This window comes from Peromyscus maniculatus, chromosome 9 (genome assembly GCF_049852395.1).
Source record: "Peromyscus maniculatus bairdii isolate BWxNUB_F1_BW_parent chromosome 9, HU_Pman_BW_mat_3.1, whole genome shotgun sequence".
Taxonomy (NCBI): Eukaryota; Metazoa; Chordata; class Mammalia; order Rodentia; family Cricetidae; genus Peromyscus; species Peromyscus maniculatus.
The window spans coordinates 7,234,345-7,261,411 of NC_134860.1; the positions used below are offsets into that span (position 1 = coordinate 7,234,345).

General features: G+C 36.4%; 1 protein-coding gene and 1 pseudogene across 7 annotated transcripts in view; one reads left to right on the forward strand and one right to left on the reverse strand.

The window, feature by feature from the left end:
• Ankrd28 (ankyrin repeat domain 28) overlaps positions 1 to 27,067 on the reverse strand; it is a 140,601-nt gene that overhangs the window by 78,478 nt on the left and 35,056 nt on the right. For 3 of the 7 annotated variants that reach the window (XM_076544287.1, XM_076544288.1, XM_076544290.1), the window contains exon 2: positions 6,786 to 6,869. In XM_076544287.1, coding sequence (XP_076400402.1) covers positions 6,786 to 6,869 — 84 coding nt within the window. The other 4 variants (XR_013042189.1, XM_076544291.1, XM_076544286.1 and 1 more) reach the window with 4 other exon arrangements.
• On the forward strand, positions 26,265 to 26,744 carry LOC102914412 (small ribosomal subunit protein eS10 pseudogene; annotated as a pseudogene).

The window sequence follows — 27,067 nt, forward strand, 5'->3', positions numbered from 1 at the left end:
GCAGGTAAGCATCTGCAAGATTTAGGCCAATCAGAGACCTTATCTCAAACAAAAGATTGAAATCCCAAGGACTGACAGCCTCCCAGGTAAGTACCTGCACTAATGTACACCCCCATCCACACACAAACATGTGCTTGTAATCTGAGTGTTGAGGAATGCAGATAAGAAGGTTCCTGGGGAATTGCTTAGCCTGTCAATGATAGATCCTGTCTCAACGAAAAGGTGCAAAGCTCTCAAAGGCTCACACTCAAGGTTGTCCCCTGATTTCCATGTGCCAAGCAAGCAATTTCCATGTGTATACTGCTCCTCTCTCAACATATACAGATTTCTAAAAGATAGAGGCACAGTGGCAAGTTCTTGCAATCTCAGCATCTGGGAAGCAAAGGCAGAAGATAACTGGGACTTACTAGCCAGCCACACTAGCCTAATTGGTGAGCTCTAGAACAATGAAATCCTATTTCAAACAAGTAAATGGTTTCTGTGGTGCAATACACATGGGGGATGGAATGACTTCTTTAACAAGACAAATGAAAACCCGAACTAAGTTAAAATTAATACCTCATGTTCAATGATACCACAAAGAATTAAGGCAACTTGAAATACAAGAATAGAATTTATAACACCTACAGTTCAAAGGGGGCTCATTCAGAATATGAAAAGCTGCTGCAAATCCAAGAGAAAACTCAAAAGAAAAATGGGCAAAAGACTTAAGAGGCTTGCTGTGTGTGTACATGCCAAACAAACTCACTAAAAGTCAGCCTGATCTACATAGTGAGTTCCAGGACATCCAGGGCTACACAGAGGGACCCAGTCTCAAAAAATAAAACAACAACAAAAGCAGCAGCAATAGCATTTTAACACTTTACTGTAGCCTATTAAGTGTACAGAAGCTTCATTTCTTAAAAGATATAACCTTAATTAAAAATTAAAAATTTTAATAAATTAAAAATACTTTATTAAAAATACTTAATTAAAAATACTTTATTATTTATTATTAAAAATACTTAAGGATGCCAATGATCACTGGATCTACTAAAAACATTACTGATTAACTTGCCCAATTTAGAGTTGCCAAATTACTTTAATGCACCAAATTTGCAAAGTTCAATAAAATGAGACATGTCTGTATAATTAAGTGATTCATTCAACTTTATTATGTAATATTAATTTAAAAAATGTTAGCAGGACTCTTCAGTGTATAACCCAGCAGTCAATGAAAGGCCATTTTTTCCTGTAAATTTTGGTTTTGAGACAGGGTCTCACTCTGTAGTCCAGGCTGTTCTCAAGTTTGTGTACAATCCTCCTGGCCCTACTCTCAAGTACTGTTAGTTACAGGCAAAAGCCATGACACTGGACTTAAGCTCAATGTTTTAATCTATAAATCAATAGGGATTCACTCATCTATATTCGTCATAAATGTAAAGGTTTCCTTTCTGTTTCTAAGACAAAATCTTGGTCTGTAACCTAGCCTGACATGGAACTTCTGATATCCAGCATGGTTTTGAACTCACAATTATCCTGCCTCTAATTCCCAAGTGCTAGAATTACAGGCACGTGCCACCATGCCTAGCAAATGTCCATCTTTTCTATACTCCAGGGTTTGGGATCATAAAGAAATATTTGTTACAGAAGTCTTGCAATAAGAGCTATTATAGTTGAGTACTACCTTTTATTTCCTGGATCTAAAAGTGAATGCCCCAAAAGATACAAACAGGACCAGGGACAGATCACAAAAAGGGCCAGGAACTTGTCTCAGTTAGTTGGTAAAGTGCTTACTTTATAAGCATGAGTAAGTCTGATCTCATGGTGGTATGTGTGTGAGTAATCCCAGTATTGGGGAAGTGGAGAAAGGAACCCTGAAGCTTCTTGGCCAGTCAGTCTAGCCTAATTAGTGGTCCCCTGGTTAATGAAGGAAGCTGTCTCAAAGGAGGATGATATTCCTAAGGATGGTTTACAAAGTTGCTCTTTGTCCTCCACAAATGCATGAATACATTCATTTTTTAAAAAAGAAATAAATACTGTAATAGGAAGTATACATTAGTTTGTAGAGGCAGCCTTGTCTTTTGCATTAATTTGTGGATTAAAAAGTTTGATCAATTTTCTTTTTAAAACAGCTTTATTGAAATGCTATTTGCAAACATACTGAATACACAATCCAGTGCTGTGTGGTACTCTCAATTATATATATATATATATATATATATATATATATATATATATATATATATATATTCACAATCAACCTTGGGACATCCCATCATGCCAGAGATTTCTTTCTCTTAAACCAGCAGTTCTCAACCTGTGGGTCACAATCCTCACAAGGGTCCCATATCTAATATCCTATATATCAGATATTTACATTATGATTCATTAACAGTAGCAAAACTAGTTGTGAAGTAGCAATGAAATAATGTTATGGTTGGGGTCACCACAACACAAGGAACTGCATTACATGGTCACATCATTAGGAAGGTTGAGAACTACAGACTTAAACTATCCTCCTTATTTCCATTCTCCCTAGTCCTACCAAAATAAATAAATACTGCATCTCTATGGGTTTGCCTGCTTTGCTTACATATCTTCATGGCTTGTTTATACCATAGAATTATTAGTATTCCATTTTATTGATGAATAACATTCCACTGTAGGGATATATCACATTTTTTATTCACTCAGTTGATGGAAATTTGAACTGCTTACATTTTTTTTGTCTATTACCAGTAATATATATATTACTGGTATATATAATAATATACTGCCATGAACATTTATTTCTACATAGAAAAATCTTGCCAAGTGGTGATGGCACATGCCTTTAATCCCAGCACTCGAGAGTCAGAGGCAGGAGGATCTCTGTGAGTTTGAGGCCAGCCTGATCTACAGAGCTGGTTCCAGGACAGCCAAGGATATACGGAGAAACACTGTCTTGAAAAACAAAACAAAACAACAACAACAAAGAGAGAGAGAGAGAGAGAGAGAGAGAGAGAGAGAGAGAGAGAGAGAGAGGGAGGGAGGGAGGGAGGGAGGGAGGGAGGGAGGGAGGGAGGGAGGGAGAGAGAGAGAGAGAACGAGAATCTTCATGTGGACTTGTTTTTTATTTTTGGGAGGTATAGCCTTAGGAATGAAACAATTGGGTAATATGGCAACTCATATTTAGAGTTGAACTACTATTCTGTCTTCTATTAGCAGAGTGAACAAGGGCTCTACAATCTGGAAATTCTTGAAGTCATTTGTTACTATCTGTCTTTTTAATTATCTCCATCAAACCAGGCACTGTGGCACATGCCTTTAATCACAACACTCAGGAAACAGATCTCTCTGAGTTCAAGATGTTCCTAGTCTACCATAGTGAGTTCCAGGCCAGCTAGGGTAACACAGTGAAACTCTGACTTAACAAACAACAAACAAAAGCAAAAAAACCCAAACCAAACCAAAAAAAAAACACAACTTCATCCCAGTGTGTACTGAGTGGCTCTTATTAATATTTCCCTGATGGCTAATCATGTTCCACATGTCTTCATGTGCTTATCAACCATTATGCACTTTCTTTGAAGGTCTATTCAACCTTTGCCTGATTTTTCAATTGGGCTACTTGTCTTTTTATTAAGGATATAGGAACAAACAAACATAGTCTGTCCTATGTCTGTGACCAATGTGTCACATATTTAGGTTCCCTATTACCATCAGGAAACAAGCAATCAGTCCTGCTGTGGACTTGTTTGGATGACCTTTAATTCAAATTTAGGCCTAACACTCCCTACTTGGGAGATAGTATTAAATGACACAGTACACTAGTCACAAGTTCCATGTTGTCTTTTCTGTGCTTCTGACTATAAATTAAGAGTTCTCATGACCTCCTGTCTTCCTGTGTATATGCCATTCCTTCAGGAACTCCTGTGTGTGATCACTGGTAATCACACCAATCTTTAGTCTTTCTTCTCCAGAAGGGAGAAGGTGGATATGAAAGACCGTTAATAATGCCTTGGTCTTTCGGGTGATTGAATCCCATCCTGAAGCTACTTGGGGGCTCCTAGACTTAGTCATCTGACTAACATACAAAAGACATTATCACACTTAGAAGTTTAAGGGTTTTAAGTGCTATGTGCCAATAAATGGGAAGGAAGTCAAACACTTTATAATATCAGATTCTACTAAAAAACCAAGAATGTGGTCCAAAGATATACACCAACAATTCTGACACAGCACTTATGAGAATACGAATTAACAATATACATTATAAAGTGCTATGTACACACACAGTCTATAGGCCATATGTATACCCTATAGAAACACAAGCTTATGTATACCATGTATACCAGAGACATGTTTAAAATAAGCTTCATTGTTCCTAGCACACAAAAACTGAAAATAACCTAGCTGATCCACTCCAGACATAGCAATGAAAACAAGTTCCTATTCTTTCCCCAGGAAATGAAGCAGGCAACAAATCACAACTGATACAAGCAAATTAATTAATTAAATAAATAGATAAATAATCATTTTCTATTTTGCCTGCTGATAGAGCAGGCCTGTAACCACCAAGACTGCAGGGCTGTTTCATCAGTATTCTAGAAAAGATGTTTTCTCCTGATTTGAAAGTAAATCTACAGAATAAAAAATTCTTTCTGCTTTGTCTCTTTTGAATATGTGCAGTTGTTACTCATCCCATGCTGTCAGGACAAGACTCACGTCCTAAACTCTTCATTGTCATAAGGACAACTAACTGATAATCATCTTGCTCTGGAGTAAATTATTCAACAAGCATGCGTAAGGCCTTGAATTTGATCACCAACCTACAACAAATAACTTCCATCAACAAATTACACATGCAATAAGCTTCCATTTACTTAGCCAGTAAATTGCCTTATTTGAGTTCAGATCCCCAGGAGCTATGAAAAAGCTAGGGGTGGAAGCAAGCATCTGTAACCCCAGTCAGTGCTGGGTGGTTACTGACAGGCAAATCTCTAGATTAAGTGAAAGACCCTGCCTCAAAATATAAGGTAAAGAGCAACTTGAGGAGACATCCAATGTCAACATCTGGCCTCCACATGCAGAGATACATAGGCACACACACATATACCATATACACATTTGCATAAAATAACCTTTAAAAACATGAAATCTGAGTTAAGGAGTATAATTCTTCAACACTTAACCTTTGTTATGACCAGGAACCTACTACATTCTCCCTCAAAGAAGGGCCACTAATATTTCTTAAAGTGCTAATGATGTTCAAAAACAAGGCTCAATTATTTTTTCCGTTTAAGGTATTTTGACCTAATAAAATAAGAGAAGCAATGGCACCTACAAGTTTTGTAATGATTATTAAAGTTAAAAATCAAAAACCAAACGAAATAGTGTATGTCTATTTCCCTTCTGCTCATACATCTATACCCCTAACAACTATTTTCTGTGCTAGGCAAAGTAGACTTGCTAAGACAGCCTAATTAGGTAAAGTGAACCATGTACTCCATTTAAAATAAGTAAATCCTGAATTAGGTGCATGTTTCTCCAACTAAATATAATCCAAGAAGCCATTTATTTAAAAAAGGTTGGGGGGGGGGAGTTATGATAGTAGTCTCTAGGTCAACACTCCATGTTCTTAGAAATCAACCATTTGAGACAATAATGCAAATCTACTCAGATAATCAGAACTCAAAAAAAAAAGATAAACTTTAAATATTTACCAACATTAAATAGTCAGTGTACTCTATAAAATTAAAGAGAAAGATCAGAGAGTTCAAGATGTGTTTGTAGTATGTGCTTTTTTATAATTACAAAAAATTCTAGAACATCTCTTTTGGTGGTGTTACAGCAGCTTTAGGAGTCATGGGACTTTTCATGTCATCCTTAGCTCTGAGGAACATTTGTTTCCAGAGAATATTACATCTACTATGTTCTTAAGTTCAAAAAGTTTTCAAACAATTAGTCCCTCATAATTGAGTCTAATTAGAAATCAAGAGCCTTTGTATATGTATGTGTCTCTCTGTGTGTATCTATCTGTCTGTCTGTCTGTCTGTCTGTCTACATAGAATCAAACAAAAATGACCCACGAAAATGGAAAGACTATTTGAAAAGAGGAAGGGATGGGGAGGATAGGAAAGGGTAATGGAGAGTAAATAAGATAAAAGTACATGATTTACTTAAACATAAAATGTCATTAATGAAGCCCACCATTTTGTCTAGCAAATATACACTAATAAAAAGTCTTCATTAAACTCTCACCACATTTACAGAAATCACATCTGATTTCATAATCAAAGTAGATACATTTTAACTTTATAGAAATCTTTTCAGTCAAGTTTTTAAAAGAACCCTTATATCTAAAAAAACATTATTACGAATTATCATATTTGCAATTTACTTTCAAAACATGGTTCAACAAAAGAAGAACATGTGTATCTACACACACATACACATACACACATGCACACATGATCTATCTTTGTGAATGAGAGTAAATAGTAAAATGTTATCAATGTTGAACCAAAGGAAGGGTCTTGAGACTATTTTTTCAACACTCCTGTATTTGAAAATTTTAAAGTAAAAAGGTCAGAGGACAAAAACATTTTAATTGGCTTCGAGGAGCTGTGGGTTTTCATATAGTGCATTACATATGTCCAGTGTACCCCCTCTGGATCCCAAGCAAGACTCTCCTGCCTTCACTTAAAACAACAGTTGCAGAATTATGCTTTTAAACAAAAACATGCAAACAAAATTACAATACTAGGAAAGAGGTATTTTTAAAGTAGGTTAAAAAGGTTGGTGTAAGTGAACTGCTTTACCTGAAAGTTAACATCTTCTTTCTTAAATATTAGTGCTCGAACTTCATCTGGATCACCGTTAAATATAGCTTGCACCAGTGATGGCTAAAAAAAAAAAGTAACAAAACATTAATCATATCATATGTATAATTTTAAAGATATTTCTGCATGGTTTCTAAATCTAATGTTTTTTTCTCCCTCACGGCCATAATCTTTTTTGAGATGGTAAGGAACATAAATCAGACATTTTATGCAGCCTGATCATATCAAAGTATGGGATTCATCCTGTGAGGAGCATGTATAACAAAGAAGCTTAATTAATAAATCTATTCAAAAGCAATTAGATCAAAATAATGCAATAGACACTCATTTTATTTCTTATGTGAAAGCTCTCTGCTTATATATGATGAAAACAAAGATACACACACACACACAAATATAAGTCTGATAATTCAAATCTATTTTTGGAATAGAACCAGTCAAATATGCAATTCTTAATCCCACTGAGGGCTATGAAAGAAGGAGATTTTGAATAACATACATGGGGTTCCTACTATATGTATATGATAGAAATCCTAGAAAGGAAATTTAGCAACTGATAAAAAAAATTCAAAACCAGGAAATAATATACATCTGAATAATATGAAAAGATAAACATATGCATGTCTAAATATAATTTCCTAAAAACATAGCCTCTCCAAGGCATCATACTATACTAGTCAAATAAGGAGTTAGTTGACAACAGTGTTCAAAACAAGGTTAAGGATGTACCCTGATTCTTTTTAATATAAAGTCTTGCATGCAAATAGGTAAAATTCTTTATAGAAAAGGCTATGCCTTGACGTTGCTGGTAGTAGTCAACCTTTTCAAAAATAAGCAGAGTTCCTGATTCTTGTCAGATCAGATCTAAAACCAAAAGAAAACAAGAGCATGTTTTCATAACTACTTCTTAGCTTATTTTCAAGTCCTCATAAGGAGATGAACAGATACAGTCTAAAGTGGAACCTAAGCATTTGAAAAAGAAAAACTCAGTAATGTGCTCCTTTTACATACAAATAATACTGCATCATACAGACCCACACACTGCCTGGAGCTTCTAATGAAACTAGAAAATCTAACTCAGTGTATTCTTAAAAAATTAAATTTACATAACTAGCTCTAAAAAATATAATCAACAGAAACTTTCATAGCTTACCAATACATTTCCAGAGGATGGAGAATGTAGAGATTTACTTTCCTGGGGCAATTTAGAAATGAATACAGGAGAATCATCTTCTACCTCCTCCAAAACAACAATACACACTCGACTCATTCGCTCTTTTAAAACATTCAACTCCACGCTACGTGATAGAAGTCACAGTGGGACGAGCACAAGCAGTTTTTCCTCCTCTTCTGTACACCACTTATGAACATTCTCTGAACAGTGCAGCTGGTTTTATAGTTGATAATATTAGAGAAACTCACGTTTAAAATTAAGATACATAACTTCCTAAAAGAAAAACCTATTTCTTTCTGCCAGGTTATTGCAATCTATAAAAAGTTTCACATCAATGTGTCAATAATTAAAACTCCGTCAAGGACTAATTCTTTTAAAAATATTTTTCTTCCACCAAAGTAGTTACATTGAGCTCTGAAATTTACTTGTACAAAACAATCACTGTTTTGGGTGACACGCCACCAGAGCATAAAAAATGCAATTAGAAACAACTGCTATGAGAGAGGGTGGCCACGGATATCCCACTCTTGTCTACAAGGTCATATAGTTACCAGTAGGCTGGGCGGCTTGTAGCTGAAAATAAAAAAACAAAATCTCACTGTTCTGTTCCCACTTCTACTTTGTCTTCATTTTTTTCAGTTTCACTGACTTAATACAGATATTATCCAGGAAACAAACAAAAAGATATAGAATTTAGCATAAATCCTAAAAATTGAAGGGTTGACAATTCTTCCTGTGTTCAGGAAAGAAAGAAAAAGCAAACAGCCACCACTCTGCATTAACAGCAAAGCTGCAGCACATTTACACGTGATGAGTCAGATCACAGGAGGCAACAGGACTACTGGTACGAGAACACAAACTGATTAATCCAGACTTCGCATATAACAGCCGAAACACAGATAGCTTTTTCCCATCAGGAACATAGGCACGGCAAAGCTTTCATTCTTTCTCCATCAGGCAGTTGTTTCTGGCTGCCCAGCAAAAAGAACCAGGCACCAGGCAGAAATGGTGTCAATGGAGAATCCTAACACAACAAGCAGACAGGAAAAGAATCAGAAGACCTTTGAGCTCCAATTACTGCTTCTGAGTTTTCTTTCATTTTAAAAAACGAAGGGAAGAAAGTAGTTTATCACGCTAGTATTTCCTTTCATCTCTACACGAATACAGCTTCCATTAAACGGTCTTCATTCAGAGGAAAAACAGCAGACTGTGCATCTTCTCTGAGCCAACTACTTTATTCAATCATCTGCCTCTGTGCCAAGACAGTTTCCTTCCCCGGTAAAAAACCGCTACAGTTATCCTTTTCAGTTGATTTCAGATGCTTTCCTGTTCCTCAGATGATCTTGCAAAATGTCGCTGATATCCTCAAATGAGTAGGCCCTTGAGAAATATCTACACAACCTCAGAATCGGTCCTGCAGAAGCATTTCAACCCAGCAACAGTCTGAAGAGCACAGACTGCAACCCGCAGGATGAAATGCCTAGTAATGCTCACATGTTACACTTACCAGAGAGCTGAGCGACTGCTCAGGATGTAACTTCCTCTAGCAGGAAAAAAAATAGTGCATTTGGACAGCCTTCACAATTAGAAGGTTCATGCCAGTTCTGTGACTAATCCAGATCAAACTGAAAATTCTATAACTGAAAAATAAGTGCGCTTTTAACATTTTCCACTAAAAGCCACAAGGAAATCTGGTGTACTGCCTCTGCTGACTAACACTGGCTTTAGCAAGTAAACAATCCCAAACAGCTTAACTGCTTTCGCATGCCACAGTACAGCAAATGTTTAACTCCATGTTAACAGCTGCAGTAAGAATGTCTGTAGTGAATTCCCAAGAGAGATCTCAAAAAGAAAGAGAAATATTCCATCAGACTAAAAACCATGAAGCTGAGTTAAGGTGCATTACTCTTATTTCTGCCAAGACCTTTTTCTTCCTCCTCCTCCTCCTCCCCCTCCTCTCCTTTCCTTCCTCTCCCCCCCTCGGATGTAAGTTATTTTCTAGAATGAAAAGAGGTTTAAAGAAAACAAATGTTAAGGCTTGCTATGACTTCTAGGTTAATGAGTCAATCATTTATTGACTCATACATTTTTTTAAAGAAAAAATTGAAAATTTCATAAAGGTGGAAATCCTAATGTTAAAATTTTATGAATCATTTGAATTTTCACTGAAAAAAATTAAATAATAACTTCATATTTGAACACATTCTAAAGTCTTAAAAACCCATTAAGCAGCTGAATAAAATAATTGTTTAAAGTTCTTGTCCCAAATTACTCACATGTCAAAAGAGCACAGAATCTTACAAAGATAACAACCAACCAACCCCTCCTTCCCGATAAAAATAATTTCCCCAAAGCTACAATGAAGTGTGAAAACCAACAGTTTCGGGGCTGGGGTTGCAGCACTAGTCTAGCATGCCCCAGGTCACGGGTTTCACCCTAAACACTGCAAACACACCACCCCAACCCCTTTGTAGCTGGCCTTCACTACCTTTCTCACTTGGCCTCAGACTGAGAGTATTTCCCAATTGATTACAAAGAAAGACTATGCCCCACCTTGGTCTGTGTTTTCCCCTTTTATCATCCCGTATTCTCATAAGCAAACTCATGTTATTTTTGAGCATTTTATGCTTGGTGCTATATATCCTTCCTTAATATAATAATCTCCTATATTCCCATTTTATACAGGAAAAAAGAACTCAGAAATTATTTTGCTCAGTCATCCAATGACTAAAATGCTTGATGCCAAAAATATATATTTCTACTACCAATAAAATTCTTTTAAAATTTTAATTCTATGTGGTAGAAATGATCATTAAAGAAAACCTATAAATACTGTTGAAAGTTTAGGTAACAAAAGACATTATTTATTTGTGAATAAGTTATTTTTGAATGAGCGTTTCAATGATACTCTTTGTTTAAGCCAATTTACTTATTAAATCATGGGGGGGGGAGACTTAATATAGGTAAGAACGTCAGAAATTTTAAATGAAAATTGTAAATATCCATCTACAGAAGAACCAACATTCACATGGGTTCAACAGTTATCTTCTGTGGGGAGGGTGGATGGGCTCTTGCTATATTACTCAGGCTGGCCTAGAACTACTGCACTGAACAGATTCTAGGTACATGTCACCATGTCTGCTTCTATTAGTTACCTTAAAATATATAAAATGTTTTTAAAGACAAATATGCAACTATTGTAACATACATAAATGTTATCCACCTCCATATAGTTGAATCAAATATATCATTCTAATACTTGATACATATAAAAATGAAATTATAGTAACATCTTATTGCCCATTTTCAGGGTTCTTCTCCAAAAAAGAACCTTTTTTCATACAAATAATTTTAACTTGTTCCAAAGTATCTAGTGTGTAAGTTCACCTACTTTTGACTGAAGAAGTTGCATCCTATTTCTTGTTTGAGCCCAACTTTTCCCTGAAGGTTTTCCCAACCATTTTGTGTGTGTGTGTGTGTGTGTGTGTGTGTGTGTGTGTGTGTGTGTGTGTGTGTGTGTGTGTTGGGGGTGGGGGGGTGGGGGGAGGTGAGGGATTTTGAGACAGGATTTCATTGTGTAGCTCTGGCTGTCCTTGTTTTGTAAACCAGGTTGGCCGCCTCTGCTTCCAAAGTGCTGGGATTAAAGGTGTGCACAACCACTGCCCAGCTTCCCAATCATTCTTTACATAAAATCTGTCCTACAAAAATTTAAAATTTAATTTAAAGCCCCTATGTCGGCATCTACACCATGATTGGAAAATGAAGTGTTAACACATCAGTACTACACAAATTTAATGAATTTAGAAAAAGTCATAAAGGATGGCAAGACCTGGCCAACTCTACTCAAAATGTAATATACTGTAATAATCTAAAGGCACACAAAAATCACCTTGAACAAGCATATTTATTTTAAAGACATTTACCAAAATACACAGCATTAATTGAACAATATTATTTCTTCTATGCACAGCACATCAAATAACCAGAAAATATTGTATGTACCTTATACAATATAAACAGGGTGCTATATTATAAATAAGAAAAATAAGTAGTACAAGAACACAAAATACTGAACACCAACATAGACCAGAGGCTTACATAAGAAACACAGATCATACATTCATGAAAAAGTGAACAGCATACAAATTCATTAACTGTAACTAGCATGTAAGATAACTTCCAATTGTCCAGCCTCTTAAAAAAAAGGGGGGGTTGGGACACTAATGGATGCTTTTATAAAGCTATCCACAAACCTCACTGTTATGTTTTCTTGTTTTAACTTTGATTTTTCTTCCTCTCAAAGAAACCAATACCAACTGGCTGGAGCATTTAGGATCAGAACTCATTCTTCCATTTGAGGGGAAAGGCTCTAAATTTTAAAAACACCATTTGTACTGCATGAATAAACTACTCAAATCTTAGACCAGTATGATCTAATAGATATGAAAATACCCACATGAGTAATTTAAATACTCCTATATAGTTATCACATTTAAAAAGGGTCAGCAAAAACTGCTAAAATTCATTTTTTTAACATGTCCAAAATAAGATGCTGAGACCCACAGCATTATGTGGAGGGAGGGAGGGAGGGAGGGAGGGGAGGGGAGGGGAGGGGAGGAAGAGACAGAGAGAGGGAGGGAGGGAGGGAGGGAGGGAGAGAGAGAGAGAGAGAGAGAGAGAGAGAGAGAGACAGTCTAAATGGGAGGTCTCCATCAAATCCCTCCCCTCAGATCTCAGAAAATCCTGTAGAAGAGGGGAAATGACTGGCAGAGCCAGAGGAGATGATGGAGGACGAGAACAAGGCCCCCTGAATCAACTAAGCAAGGCACACATGAGCTCACAGAGGCTGAAGCAGCAAGCATGGGTGCCTATATGGGTCTACACCAGGATCTCTTTATATATATTATATATAATAGTATATATTATAGCTATTAGCTTATTTTTTTATGGTACTCCTGACTGTGAAAACTCTTCCTCCTCTTGGGTTGCCAAGTCCAACTCCAATATGATCACTCTTACATACTGCTGATGGTAATGTAAATTAGTCCAGCCACTATGGAAATCAACATGGACGGTCCTTGAAAAATTAAAAATACAACTACCATATGACCCATCTATAACACTCTGCAGTACATGCCCAAAGAAGTCAAAGATAGTATGTAACAGAGACTCTGTATATCCATCATTATCACAGCACTAACAATAGCCAAGCTACAGAATAAGCCCGGGCGCCCCAATCAACAGTTAGAAGAGGATTAACTCCTGAGTTATGATCACAAGGATGCAGAAAGGAGGATGGTTTTCACAGGGAAGATTAATAGAAAAACATTTGAAGATAAAACTTTCATTGTATTTGATCAAAATTAAGCACTAATTTTTCCTATTTCCTATTCTCAAATATATTTTCTTAAATTTGACATTTTCTTTTTATGTCATTTATACAGGGGTTTCCTTCAGTCTAAGAGTGGCCCCCTCTTTAAAAACAAAAAACTCTAGAACTCTCACAGTATTTTCCATTATTAGTGTGTTGTGAATAACTTATACTGGTGGGAAAATTAACTCTGGAAGAAAATGACAATGTTTAACCTTTCTATGTAATATGTAGCTTGCCTCTGGTTGCTACATTAATTCAACTTTAATTTAACCACCATTAACCCCTCCCTTCTTACAGCCTACCTTCAGTTTGTTTGAAAGTCCACTTCTATATCCCACATGACTTGGAAAAATCCTGCATAGAGTAAGGTGATCATGGTAATTCTATTCTACCTACTAAGTGACTCATTTGGTAATTAACATGCAATCTGAGCTAGCTTGCTCTGTCACATGCCAAGAAAAGTCAGCTGTAGTGCTTCTAGGAAAGTCTTTATTTTTGTATCTAAAAGGGGAGAGAAAGAAGGAAACGGCCCTCCTACTGGACAACAATATGTTTGATAGTAACGCCATGAAGTATGCTGGGTATCTTGTGACCGAATGGAGTTATCCTAGCGTCCATGCTAAGTCTGAAAGAGGGAAAAACTGAAAAGAAAAAGTGATCAACCTCCTATGGTCACCACATTGAGTAACCAAACCATTCAACCTAAAGCACAGTATTTCAATTCCTCCTGCTATAAGACCCTTTCCTATTTAATCCAGTTATTTTAAATATAAAGTATTTTCAGCTTAAAATAGCCCTAATATTAAAAAACAAACAATATTCTATTACAAATAAAAGACTCATTAAAATATGATTAACCTTATATTGGTTCAAAAGTTTTTAAGAATATCTGTGATGCTGTATATGATGAATATGAAAAATTACAGCATGATTGTTGGCAAGTTTAACAACTAAATTAGCTAAGAATGGACTAGTCATAGATTCTAATAAGATATCTCCTTTGTTTTTAAGAAGTTTAGTACCAGCTACAACTAATGGAATTAACATTGCTTAACAGTTATAAGCATGGCATTTTATAAGCTTATTAAAGTCATAAAAATTATTTAGAAAAGAAATTCCATACCATAAACACATTAGAAAAATACTTTCCTTCTTTTAATCATAAAAATTGCTATGCACAAACATAGCATTTTTCGTTGTCTGTTTGTTTTTTGTTTTTTCAAGACAAGAGTTTCTCTGTGTAGCCTTGGCTGTCCTGGAACTTGTAGACCAGTCTGGCCTCGAACTCACAGAGATCTGCCTACCTCTGCCTCTCAAGTGCTGGGATTAAAGGCACTCACCACTACACTCCAAAAAATTCAGCATTCTTTGATACACGGAACTAAAGAAAAATGTTCTAAACTATCTGAGTCATTACTTGAATTTTAAAATAGTATGTTCAGTGTGTCTCCACCCTGTTACAGTTAAAAAAGACATGAGTCATTTTCTTTAGTATTTTCCAAATGATAGTTACTTTAGAACGGAAGTGATATATACAGTTTTAATTTGTGTATGGAATAACCAACGTACACATAAGCTACTAATCTTTTGGTACTAGTGGAAATTTTTGGCTGCCTCATGTAATTATTGCCTAAAAAAGTAAATCAACATAAGGTAACCATAGAAACTTGCTCTCTTTAACTTTTAAAGTACAGTAACGCAATACTACATTTATGCAGGTGTTTTCAAATTACAGAAACCAACATGAAGTGTAAATAATTTTTCTTAAGAACTTAATTTATGTGTATGTACGAGTCCTGCATGTATGTGTGTGTGCCCTGTGAGTGTGTGGTACCCATGAAAGCCAGAAAAAGGATATGAGATCCCCTAGACATGGAGTTACATGCAGTTGTGAGCTGCCATGTGGGTGATAGAACTTAATCCAGATCCTCTACAAGAGCACCAAGTCTCTTAACCAACAAGCCATCTCTTCAGTGTTTTTTAAAGGGCAAAATTTAGCCTGTTTAGAATAATTCACATTCATCTGGGTATGGTGGTACATGTCTATGAACTCAAGGCCAGACTGGGCTCCACAGCAAGACAGTCAAAACAACAACAACAAAACCACAACCAAAACTAAACAAAAAAACTAGTAATACTAGACAGATCAAATGGGAGATTTGAGAGTAACAAAACATTAAAGAGAAAAAAGACCCTCAAATTCATATTGGCTTTCAACTCAGCTTTGCTCACTTTCAACCTACTTCTTGAGATATGAAAAAATAAATTTACTTTCAAAAATACAATAGTAGTTCATAATTATTATTACAACAGTTTTCCCTTTTACCTTCTTTACTTTTGACATGTTAGGTATATTCTAAAAAACCTAACTTGCTGTTTAGTCTATTAAAATTTTTTGTTTATAGTCTTTTGAAAGGAAATAAAGGCAGAATTTTCATTGTGTTCACTTAAATTCTGAATAAAATCATAACTTAAGCATAATTCTTGAATCTATCTACTCTAAAGAGGTCATTTTACCTTCTCTTTTCCTAAGTCCATGCTGTTCTAGAGGTCTTCTCTACTGTTGGCTACTGCTTTGTTCACATACACGCAGTGCGTGCGTGCGTGCGTGCGTGCGTGTGTTGAGAGGAAAGACGGGGAAAGATAGCATGTTTTAGTCTGCAAATGTTATTAATATACTTGCCTATATAAGCATTGCTCCTTTTCAGGCAGGCGCCATCTCATTAGGTGAACTTTCTACTTCTTGTTGTTTATACCTGTCAAATATCACTACCCAGTTCATCTGGATATTTGTCTCAGGGCCAGTCAGACAGCTCAGTGGATGAGGACACTTGATGCCAAGCCTGACAACCTAAGCTTGATTCCCAAAACCCACGTGGTAGGAGAGAATCAATGCCCACAAGTTGTTTTTTGACCTCTATGAGATGTAACACACACACAATCTAAATGATTTCTACTACTAACCAAAGTTTCATATATGCCAACTTGTTGCAATTAAAATATGCCATGGCATTCCATACAGTTCTGCCTTTGTATAATGCTGTTCCCTCTGCCTAGAATGCTCCCCAGCCACTTCTTTACCCATAGAATATATGGTAGGGCTGTATAAAATAAGGTAGAAAATTAGAGAGCAGATAAGACATGAAGAGTCATGAGTGCTATATTATAGCCAATACATTTTAAATCTGCACATGATGGAATATACCTTTAAAACCAAGTTGAAAAGTGAAAATCGTTTATACATTAAAATAACTCATTGTAGACATAAAAGGTAGCCTAAAAATGAACTGCTACTATAGCAGAAATAATCACTAGTAAGCTACTGCAAAATTCAATGCCGGAGACCACAGTGAACTAGAGGGGAAAAAAATCTGCCAACAGCTATCAATAACTTCAATAAGCCTTTCAAACTTTTTGGCTATCTTTTGACTTATATAAAAAATGTTGACACAAGCCGGCGGTGGTGGCGCATGCCTTTAATCCCAGCACTCGGGAGGCAGAGCCAGGCGGATCTCTGTGAGTTCGAGGCCACCCTGGGCTACAAAGTGAGCTCCAGGAAAGGCGCAAAGCTACGCAGAGAAACCCTGTCTCGAAAAAACCAAAAAAAAAAAAAAAAGTTGACATAAGGGAATAACATGAAGCTTATAAAGTGTACATAGTAAAATCATTAAACATCATTAAAACATGAAAACCACCTTAATGCTGAATAAAAGAATGATTTAAAATATAATACATGCCATATAATGCACATGTATCTGATATTCAAAATCCCCTTTGCCCTGCAATGCTGGAGACTGAACTCCAGGCCTTACAAAGGCTAATCAAATACTCCATTAACCAAGTTACATCCCTGCTTCTCTGTAAGGGACTTCTAAAAACACAAAACAATACTTATAAATGTCACATGGAATAAAACAGTGTGTGTGTGTGTGTGTGTGTGTGTGTGTGTGTGTGTGTGTGTGTGTGTAAGATAGTCTTAATTATGACAGGAAGTTTGAGTGTTGGGGATTGAACTCAGGCCTTATGCATGTTAGTTAAGTGTTCTAACACTGAGTTAGATTCCCTAGCCCAGAAAGGGGGGGTGGGGTGGAGAGGGGACAAGAGGGGGAGGGGGGAAAAGGGTAGAGAGGAGACAAGGGAGGGGGAGAGGGGAAGAGAGGAGAGAGGGGAGGGAGGGGGAGGAAGAGGGAAGAGTTTCATGCATGTGTGTGCGTGCATGTGCGCACACTCAAACATTTGCTTGTGTTTTGTTCTTCTTTTGATTGTTTTTTTAAAAGCAACAAAAGGCAATTAAACCACAGTAGGATTATGGGTTATTTATTCTAGCCTTCATAGTTCGCATACTTATTTCTGAGTAACATTACTCCTTAGAGCAATAACTCTCATTTTTCTAAACTGAAACACTATCCTATAACTAAGAAAAGTCAGGGTCAGAAAGGTTAAGTAACAAAAGCTCCCATTACCAAAACATAAAGACTGCATATATTAAAATCACTGCTAAAACGTAAACCTACAGAGCCAAAGCCTTTCATCTATGCTATGGGTTCTACCCCTTTGGAGTAGAACAATCCTTTCATTGGGGTCTCATAGCAGATAGCCTGCACATCAGATATTTACATTATGATTCATAACAGTTGCTAATTACAGTTATGAAGTAGCAATGAAAATAATTTTATGGGTGGGGGTCACCACAACCCGAGGAACTGAATTAAAGGGTCGTAGCGTTAGGAAGGTTGAGAACCAATGCTCTAAATTCACTGGGTTATAAAAGCCTCTAAATTTACTCCTCAAAAGCTACAAAGTAAGTCCTGGAAAGCTGGCTCAGTGGCAAGCTGCTCTTGCAGAAGACCCAAGTTCTGTTCCCAGCACCAACACCAGATGGCTTACAGCTGTCTGTCTCCAGCTCCAGTGGACCTGATGCCTCTGGCCTTGGAAAGCACCTGCATTCATATGTGAACAGACACACTCAGATAATCTGAGCAGACTACAAGGTGGGGTATTTTAAGATGCTTATTTTTAATGTTTGTTTTCTTTTCTGAATTGGAACCTTGTTATAACCCCAAATAAAATCTTGACTCATTCAAATAAGAAATGTCAATAAGCCATTTGGTAGTATCTATTTTTTTAAAAAGGAAAGTTTTTGTCATAAAGGTGTGAATGGCTATGGGCCAGGAGAAAAAGACAAAATGATCATTAAGGACAGCTTTTAAAACCAGAGCTTCCTGTTTTTAAAGCACTATAAGAAATTGTGATTTTTTTTTTAACTTGGATGTCATTTAAACTACAATATCATCTGTGTGCTTGTCTAGCTAGCTTGTCATGCTAGCTTGCCTAGCATGTATAAGATCCCTAGTTTGATGAAACTATCACCTACACTATCAAAACTTCTTAACTTTTTTTGGTTTTATTGAGACAGATTTTCTCTATGGAGTCCTAGAATTCACTATGAGAACCAGGCTGGTCTTGAATTCACAAAAATCCTCTTGCTTCTGCCTCCCAAATGCTGGGATTATATGAGTGTCTGTCTGTCTGTCTGTCTGTCTGTCTGTCTCTCTCTCTCTCTCTCTCTCACACACACACACACACACACACACACACTTTCTCTCTCTCTCTCCAACTGCACAGGATATCACAAGATTTTTTTGGAACTAGTTTAAAACTAGTTCAACTGTACAACAAACTATACCACCACTTTAATTTTATTATGGATTTTCACAAATGTTTCCTTATACAAATTTAGAAAGGGCTTGTAGTACTAATGCAAATGCACCACCCAGTGGCAAAAGACAAGAACTACAACTTTTACAAAGAAACAGCAAAGGCAGATTGGAAAATTCAGAATTGTCTCCAACACTAACAGAAAAAATATGTGTTGTGTGTTGTAAGTAATCTGCAATTTGTTGCAATTTTTCCAATTAAAATCATTTACCACACAAAGTCTTATGTTTTTTGTTTTGTTTGTCTTTCTCTTTGGCATAGGACTTTTTTGTTTGTTTTTCTGTTTTGCCCATCCATTTCTCAAATGCTGGGTTGAGAAAAGAACTAGAATGGGTATACTTTATGATTTATCCAAAGCCTTTATGACCCATGTAATACAAAATGGTTTATGAACAGAAAGTAGATGAGGCACAGAATTTCCAGTGAAAACGTAGTTATCATCGACCATCCCACATAATAATAAATGAGCCATTCAATATACTTTTAAAAGTAAGAAGAGAGTAGCTGGGTGTGGACCAGAGTAGAGGCAGGCAGCTCTCAGTGAGTTCAAGGCAAGCCAGTGCTACACAGTGACACCCTGTCTACAGGAGGTGTGGTAAGAAGTGGGGAGAGAAATGGGGTATGAAGGAAAAGAACAGGGAATGGAGGGGTGACCCCTTAGAGAGCACTTTCCTAGTATGTGCATATCAACACCGCAAAAAAAATAAAAAATAAAACAGTAGTCGTTTGTAATGGAATCTAGACTTTCTTAAAAGGGGGCCAGGTAAAGATTCACCAACAGTTATGTACCTAATACGTCAGAATTGTTAAAGGGAACACGAGTTGTGACTGTGATCACATTCACTGCAGTTTAACATACCAAATAGTCTGTCTATCACAGATGGGTACACTAAGTAGCTTTCCACTTCTAACTAACAGCCTTCTTCTTTAAAAAGGGGGAAAAGTTAAATAAAACTAAAGGCAAATTACATAAAACTCCAATCAGGGTCTTTTTCTGTGTTGAAGCCAGTTTGTATTGATTCTACTTAACATCAAGCAGCATTACTGTTTTGAGAGCACAAGACATCTAACAAGAAGACAGCAACAACTACCGCACCAGTTTCTTCCTTACTGACTACAAAGTCCTGAACGTGTCTCCATCCCGAACGTGAAGCCCACCAAACCGCAGCACAAACATCAAACTCAGGGCCTTCCTGGTGTCTCCAGTCAAACGCTTTTCCTCTGGAGTTTGAGGTTTTTAAACTACTGTCACTAAAGCCACAGGAGACATTCACATAACTGAAGCCTCCTCATGATTAATTACTGTGGCTGATAATGATTAGAGTATGTATTACATTTAATATTTAAGAGAATGAGAGAAGTAACAGACAGCTGGGCAACAGAATGCAAATGTTTACTGGTTTTACAGGACAAAATAAAACAATCTGCAGCATTGCTCATTATCTTCAGCTATTTAATATTTTCTTCTCCAAGCTATAAAGAGAACATTAAGTAAGATCTGTATGGGCCCCTTTCCACTGAAAATCTATCAGAATCACTAAGTTGCTACATATTAAAGTCCTCCACCAATACAGAGCTCACTACTATATATGAACTGCCTCCAACTGGGAGTGACATTATTAATTTATATGTAATTACATGTAAAGATAAGTTATATGTGTGTTAAGGTTAAGTTGTAAGGAGGCATAAGTAGTGGAAAAACAAACAAACAAAACAAAACAAAAACCCAACCCACAATTACAAGAGCTGCCAGTATTACTACACAGGACTACCAGGACATAATGTGAATTTCCTACCTAACATGAATTCTGTATTACTTTCCTCTGGTGGAAGCAGTAGTTCTGTTGTTTCAGTTCCAATCACAGGCCTGTGGCAGAAAACAGACATCAAAAGCAAGAGCATGCCAACCTTCAAAGTGAAGGGGCTATGTGCTTTAAGAAAACACTGAGTTATTAAATGATACAAAATTTACGTTGATTTTTACTAATTCAGAATTTAGTTTTTATCCTTTTATCAAGAAAACTAATTTATATAGGATATATTTTTTTATTCCTGTTATTTTTTTTGAGACGAAGTTTTTCTATGAAGTCCAGGCTGATCTCAAACTTTCAATCCTCTTGCCTCCAATTTCCAACTATGAGGATTACAGATGTACACATGCCATATTTATATATAACATATATTATGTATACATATATCTTTTAGGAAAATATTTTTCAGAAATGCCTTTATATAAAAGCTAATTCTTACTGGATTCTTGAAGAAACCCAAAGTACGGGGCTTTCTTTTTTAGAACTGATGGCAACAAATTATCCTTTTAAATCTTAAATACACACACACAAGCAAAAACCTTGTCCAAATATATTTTCTGACAATATATCCAACCACTTAGCCATTATGTTTATACATGGTTTGCCATAAGTTAAGAAGCCACCAGTGATGCATAAAATAGTTTACATCTTTATATATGAAACATTAATTTTAAATATATAAATTTAAGAATTTACCACAATATCTCTTAAAAATCAAATACTGCTAGGTATTTTCTCAATATAGGCTTCTAAAAACTTTCAGTTACGTACTTTTTAATTTGCTTCTTCCCCTTAAAACAAAGTGGGAGTTTATTAAGAATGGGTTTTTGTAGGGATTTAAACTGCGTGTTAAGGGAGAAACACCTAAGGACAGCTGTGTGGGAGTGGGCATGTGCTTCTGAATAGAGTGATGACTTACCCATGTCTCTATACAGTCCTCTATAACACTTTGAAAGACTACATCAATGTTATACACAAAAGTATATCATGCTCATGCAACCCATTTCCTAATATTAAACATTTGAGTTTCTTTGCTAAGAATGTTATATATTCTTATATAATAAATAAAAATAAGAATTTTTTTCTATTTTCTATTCCTAGAATAAAAATAAGTTGCCCACTAGTTAATTTAGCAAAATGGCTTATCTTCAAAATAAGCAAAACCACTTCTAAAAAATTATGATGACATAATTCTCATGTCCAATACTATTAAAGAATACATGTCAGAATTAAACTTGTGTAAACTAGTATTCATCAACTACTTTTCACATTACACTAGAAAAATCTTGCCTTTTTTTAAAAAAATCGTTTTTGTCAACAGTAACTAGATGCTAATGTCCTAATAGGCCTTTGCAAAATGCAAGAAACATAGAAATGATCTTATCTAGCTCTGGTGCAAGAAGGTAAGATATGGCTTGTGAAGAACTAAACTGTGTTACTTATCCTTTGTTAAAAATATAAACAAATCAAGCTAGTTCAAAGTATCACAGTGGCTGGGTATGGTGGAACACACCTGTAAATCCTACCACTCAAGGCTTGTGAGTTCAAGACCAGCCTGAACTACACTGCAAGTGTAGCTTGAGCTGTATAGTCAATCTCTACTTCAAAAACAAAACCAAGTCAAAACATTATTTTCTGCACACTATCTAGCTATATAACAAACTTGGTAATGTCACTGATTGGCCACTTGGTGGCAGCAAATACAAAAGAAAAAATTTTCAGTATATTTTACCAATATAAAAGTATTTTCCAAATCTTATATTTTAAACCAGTCTCAAATGAATGAGGGGCTTTATAATTCCTAAAACAACAACAACAGGGTCTGATTTTGTTGTTCAAACTAGCCTCAAACTCACACAACCCTCCTCCTGCCTTGGTTTCTAGAGTGCTGGTATAACAGGCATGTACAACACTGCCCAGTAAAACCTTGAGAGGTTTTGGATTCTTTGTTATACATAAACAAGACCATGCCAGTCCTGAACTTTTCTCAGTCTTCTCCCTCTGCCCTATTAAGATTAACTATTAAGATTATTGGCATGTTCCAGCCAACATACTCAACTTTAATAGTAATGATTTTAACATTTTCACAGTCAAGCTTAAATTTCTAATTAAAAACAATAGCCTTCTATTACAGCACTGACAGACACAATTCAGTCACTTCAAAAAGTATGTGACTCTTTTGATGATTACTAAATAATGTGTATCAAAATTAAAAAGTACTTAAATTCTATTTTCTTACTTTAACCAAATTAGATGGCCTAACAATTTATTCCAGCTTACTCAACTTATTGCTTGTTAATAACTACTTATATATCATGTGAAGTGCTAAAATTACACCAATGAACAAGATTTTTTTGGTTTCATTAGCTGTTCTTCCAAAGGATCCCAGTTCAGTTCCCAGAACCTACATGGTAGATCACACGTGCTGTAACTTCAGTTCCAGGGGACCTGCTACCATCTTCTGGTCTCTTTTGGGCACTAGACATGCTGGTGATGATGCACATACATGCATGCAGGCAAAACACCCACACACATAAACTAATAATCACAACATATATAGAGCAGCTTCTTACACAAAATTATCACACAGCAAAGTATGTTTCTCAGTAATCTGTTCTCAAAATTACTGCCAAAATGTTTTATGGTGGAAGACACTAGGTATCATAAAACTAGGATCACAAGTAGATTCAATCTCAGACTAAATGTGTGTATATACTGATAGATAAATCATAGTTAGATACAAAAGAAGATTGTAAAGGCTCAGTCTTCAGAGAACATCTTCTTCAAGAGCACGCATGGATCGTATCTCATTCACATGTATCATGTGAATCAGCTCTGTGCTCTACTTAACATAGAACAGTGATGGACTTTTTCTCATGAATAAACACTTAATACTAAATTGTATCTTGTTGTAAGAAGTGTCATAACCTCCCTCCATTTTTGGGGTATTGTTGTTTCTGCAAGATTTACAGTCTACAAACTAATGAGCAATTTCACACAATCAAATACTAAGTGTCCACAACATAAAATTCCCAGAGACAACACTTCTATTTCCTTAAATGCTCGTCTCTTAAGGAAGAAAGGTAAATGAACTATATAAGAAGTGCTTTCATAGATGTTTACATATGTGCACATCTGCAAAGAAAACAAAGACATACATGCACTTTAGTACATCTGGAATTACAAGATATTCCAGTCAGTTAATGACAGAAGGGTAACTGGACTACTATTTAATTTTACTATACTAAGAATTACATATATTTAAAGAAATGTAAAGGTACCAGGGAAATATTGATTGATTTCTACGATAGCAAGTAGGGCAGGATGTCTATTCTTGCTGCTCCCATTCAGTGGAGGCCCTAGCATCACTGTGAAAAGAAATAAAGACATAGAGCTTGGAAAATGAAGGCATAAAACTGCTTTCATTAGCAGAGAACATACTTTTCTCTGTAGAAAATTACACCGAATCCACTTAAAAGCTGCGAGAACTAAGTAGGATTTTATTAAGTCGTATGTTGTTCATTTTAGATAATACTAATGAACAAGTAGAAATTTAAAGTTTTTCAGATACCATTTATAATGGCATTCAAACTCTGGAAAATTAAGGTATAAACTGCACTTGCCCAGCATGGTATCAAGCAATGTAATATAAAACACAAATTAAGGAATACACAAAATAACCTTGTCTCAAAAGACTAAAATCCAAAAAAAAAAAAAAAAAAAAAAAAAGACTTTTAACGGCATATGACAATGAACATTGTATTCCTTTCCATTTAGCTTGTTCAAAAAGGCAGTAGTGAAATTAAAATATGGCATAGTCAGGAACACTAAAACTCTATCCCATGGCTCCAGTATTGATGGTGTAGCAGAAGCCAGAGGCCTTGAATAAGACCACCAACTCATTACAATGAACATTTGCAAGTAAAGCTGTTTGGGAAAAGGGTAGGCTGGGTGACACATCACAGCTTCCATTGCAAAATGTTTATTTTTTTCTTTCTTTAATTTGCATTTTTATTTTTAAATTTTTATTATTTTTATTTTTGTTTTCTTTTGGGGGAGGCTACAAAGGGCACAGGGCAGATATAGAGGGATGGGGAGATGAGTAGGGTTGGGATGCATGATATGAAATTCACAAACAATCAATAAAACAAAAACAAAAAAACTCCATGCTACCACAAAGTAATGAAGAACATAGCAAAGCAATCAAAATCATTTTTTTCATAAGTAAAATTTAATCAATCTTACAAAACCCAGAAAAATGGTTAATAGAGAAGCTGTTGCCAGGGCGCATGCCTTTAAACCCACTGCTTGCCTCCCAAGCAGTGGGTTCAAAGGCATTTTATGAGTTCAAGTTCAAGGTCAGCCTGGTCTACATAGTGAGTTCCAGGACACCCAGAGCTACATAGTGAGAACCTGTCTCAAACCATGCACACACACACACCCAAAAAAGAAACAAAACAACAAAGAAGGAGGAGGAAAAGAGAGAGAGAGAGAGAGAGAGAGAGAGAGAGAGAGAGAGAGAGAGAGAGAGAGAGAGAGAAGCTGCTGAGTTTTGGTAAAGCTCTCTGGCAATTTAACTTACCTACTCACTACCCCCAACTTCCTTAAATGACTGCAATCACTATGACAGCAATTCACATTGTTGTAGTTGTTGGTACCAACTGACCCTCGTTTTCAGTTATTGGCAAGGGGGTACTAAAAGATGGGTTTGGACCTTGTTTTGGTTTCCAAGACTTGGAGAGTCCTAGGGTTGAAGTAGCTTCCTAGATGTTATGTATCAAAAGCATTTTGGGACCAATGTTCACCTGCAGCCACCCATGACAAGATATAACAGTTGCAACAAGCAATAAATAGACAAACCTCAAAGTTTTTGAAGAGGCTGAAAAAGGAGATAATTAAGTGAACACAGGTTTTAAAAACTATGCATATTGGAAACTCTCAAAGTCTCCATGAATACCCATGACTACACAAAAGCTCAGAAAACATTTAGCAAGAACCTCAACTTTCACCTCAGGTGCACCTTTTAGTTCCTCTACAAGCAGAAATGACCTTAGAAAGGCAGTGCTGTTTTGCTAAACACTGAATGTTCTAATACAGAAGGGCTCTGCAAAGACTAGAGAGTTTTTGTCTCTTGATGCACATAATTAAGAAAATTTTTGTCAAATCACAGCTGAACACAAAGAGGACCCAATAAATACAGCCTACGAGAGAGAGAGAGAGAGAGAGAGAGAGAGAGAGAGAGAGAGAGAGAGAGAGAGAGAGAGAGAGAGAGAGAGAAACAAAGACGTCATAAAAATCAGATCTAACAATTCCTAGGGGATGCTGCACCATGCATACCTTCCTTTCTAGCCTCCCTCTCAGACCCTGCAGTTACCACATTAATGCCTAAGAAGAATCAGATTGCCATCTATGAACTTCTTTTTAAGGAAGGAGTGAGGTTGCCAAGGTGTCCATATGCCCAACCCCGAGCTGACAGACAGGAATGTGCCCAACCTTCATGAAATGAAAGCCACGCAGTCACTAAAGTCTCAAGGCTACATGAAGGAGCAGTTTGCCTGGAGACATTTCTATTGGTACCTTGCTAATGATGGCTTCCAACATCTCCGTGATGACCTCCACCAACCTCTGGAAAGCGTGCCTGCCACCATGAGTTGTAGTGGTCCTGAAATTGGCAGGCCTCAGCACCAAGGTCCAGAGGGTGAGCGACAGCAAGGTTCACAAGAGGGGAAGCAGATAGACACACCTACAGGAGTGCTGTGCCCCCTGGTGCTGACAAGAAAGCTGAGGCTGGGGCTGGCTCAGCAACTCAATTCTAGTTTAGAGGCTGCTTCAGTTATGGATGTGGTCAGCCATCTCAGTGAAAATGGAGATTGTGTGGTGTTGAATAAATTTTAAAGAAAAAAACTAGAAGCAGGCACACTGACCTCACATGAGGGGAAGGAGAGCACTACTATTATGGCTAATATAATTGTGTATCAACAAATTAGATAATTTACACGAACTCCCCTACCCTGCAAAAAGTACCTGAACATATATACAAACAACAACAACAACAAAGTAAGATTGAACTGGTAATCAAGAACTTCCCAATAGGGGATGGAAAAGATGGCCCAGCAGTTAATACATTTTCTATAGCTCACAAGTTTTCTCACTTTTCACAAGCCATCTGTTATGGACCTTAGAA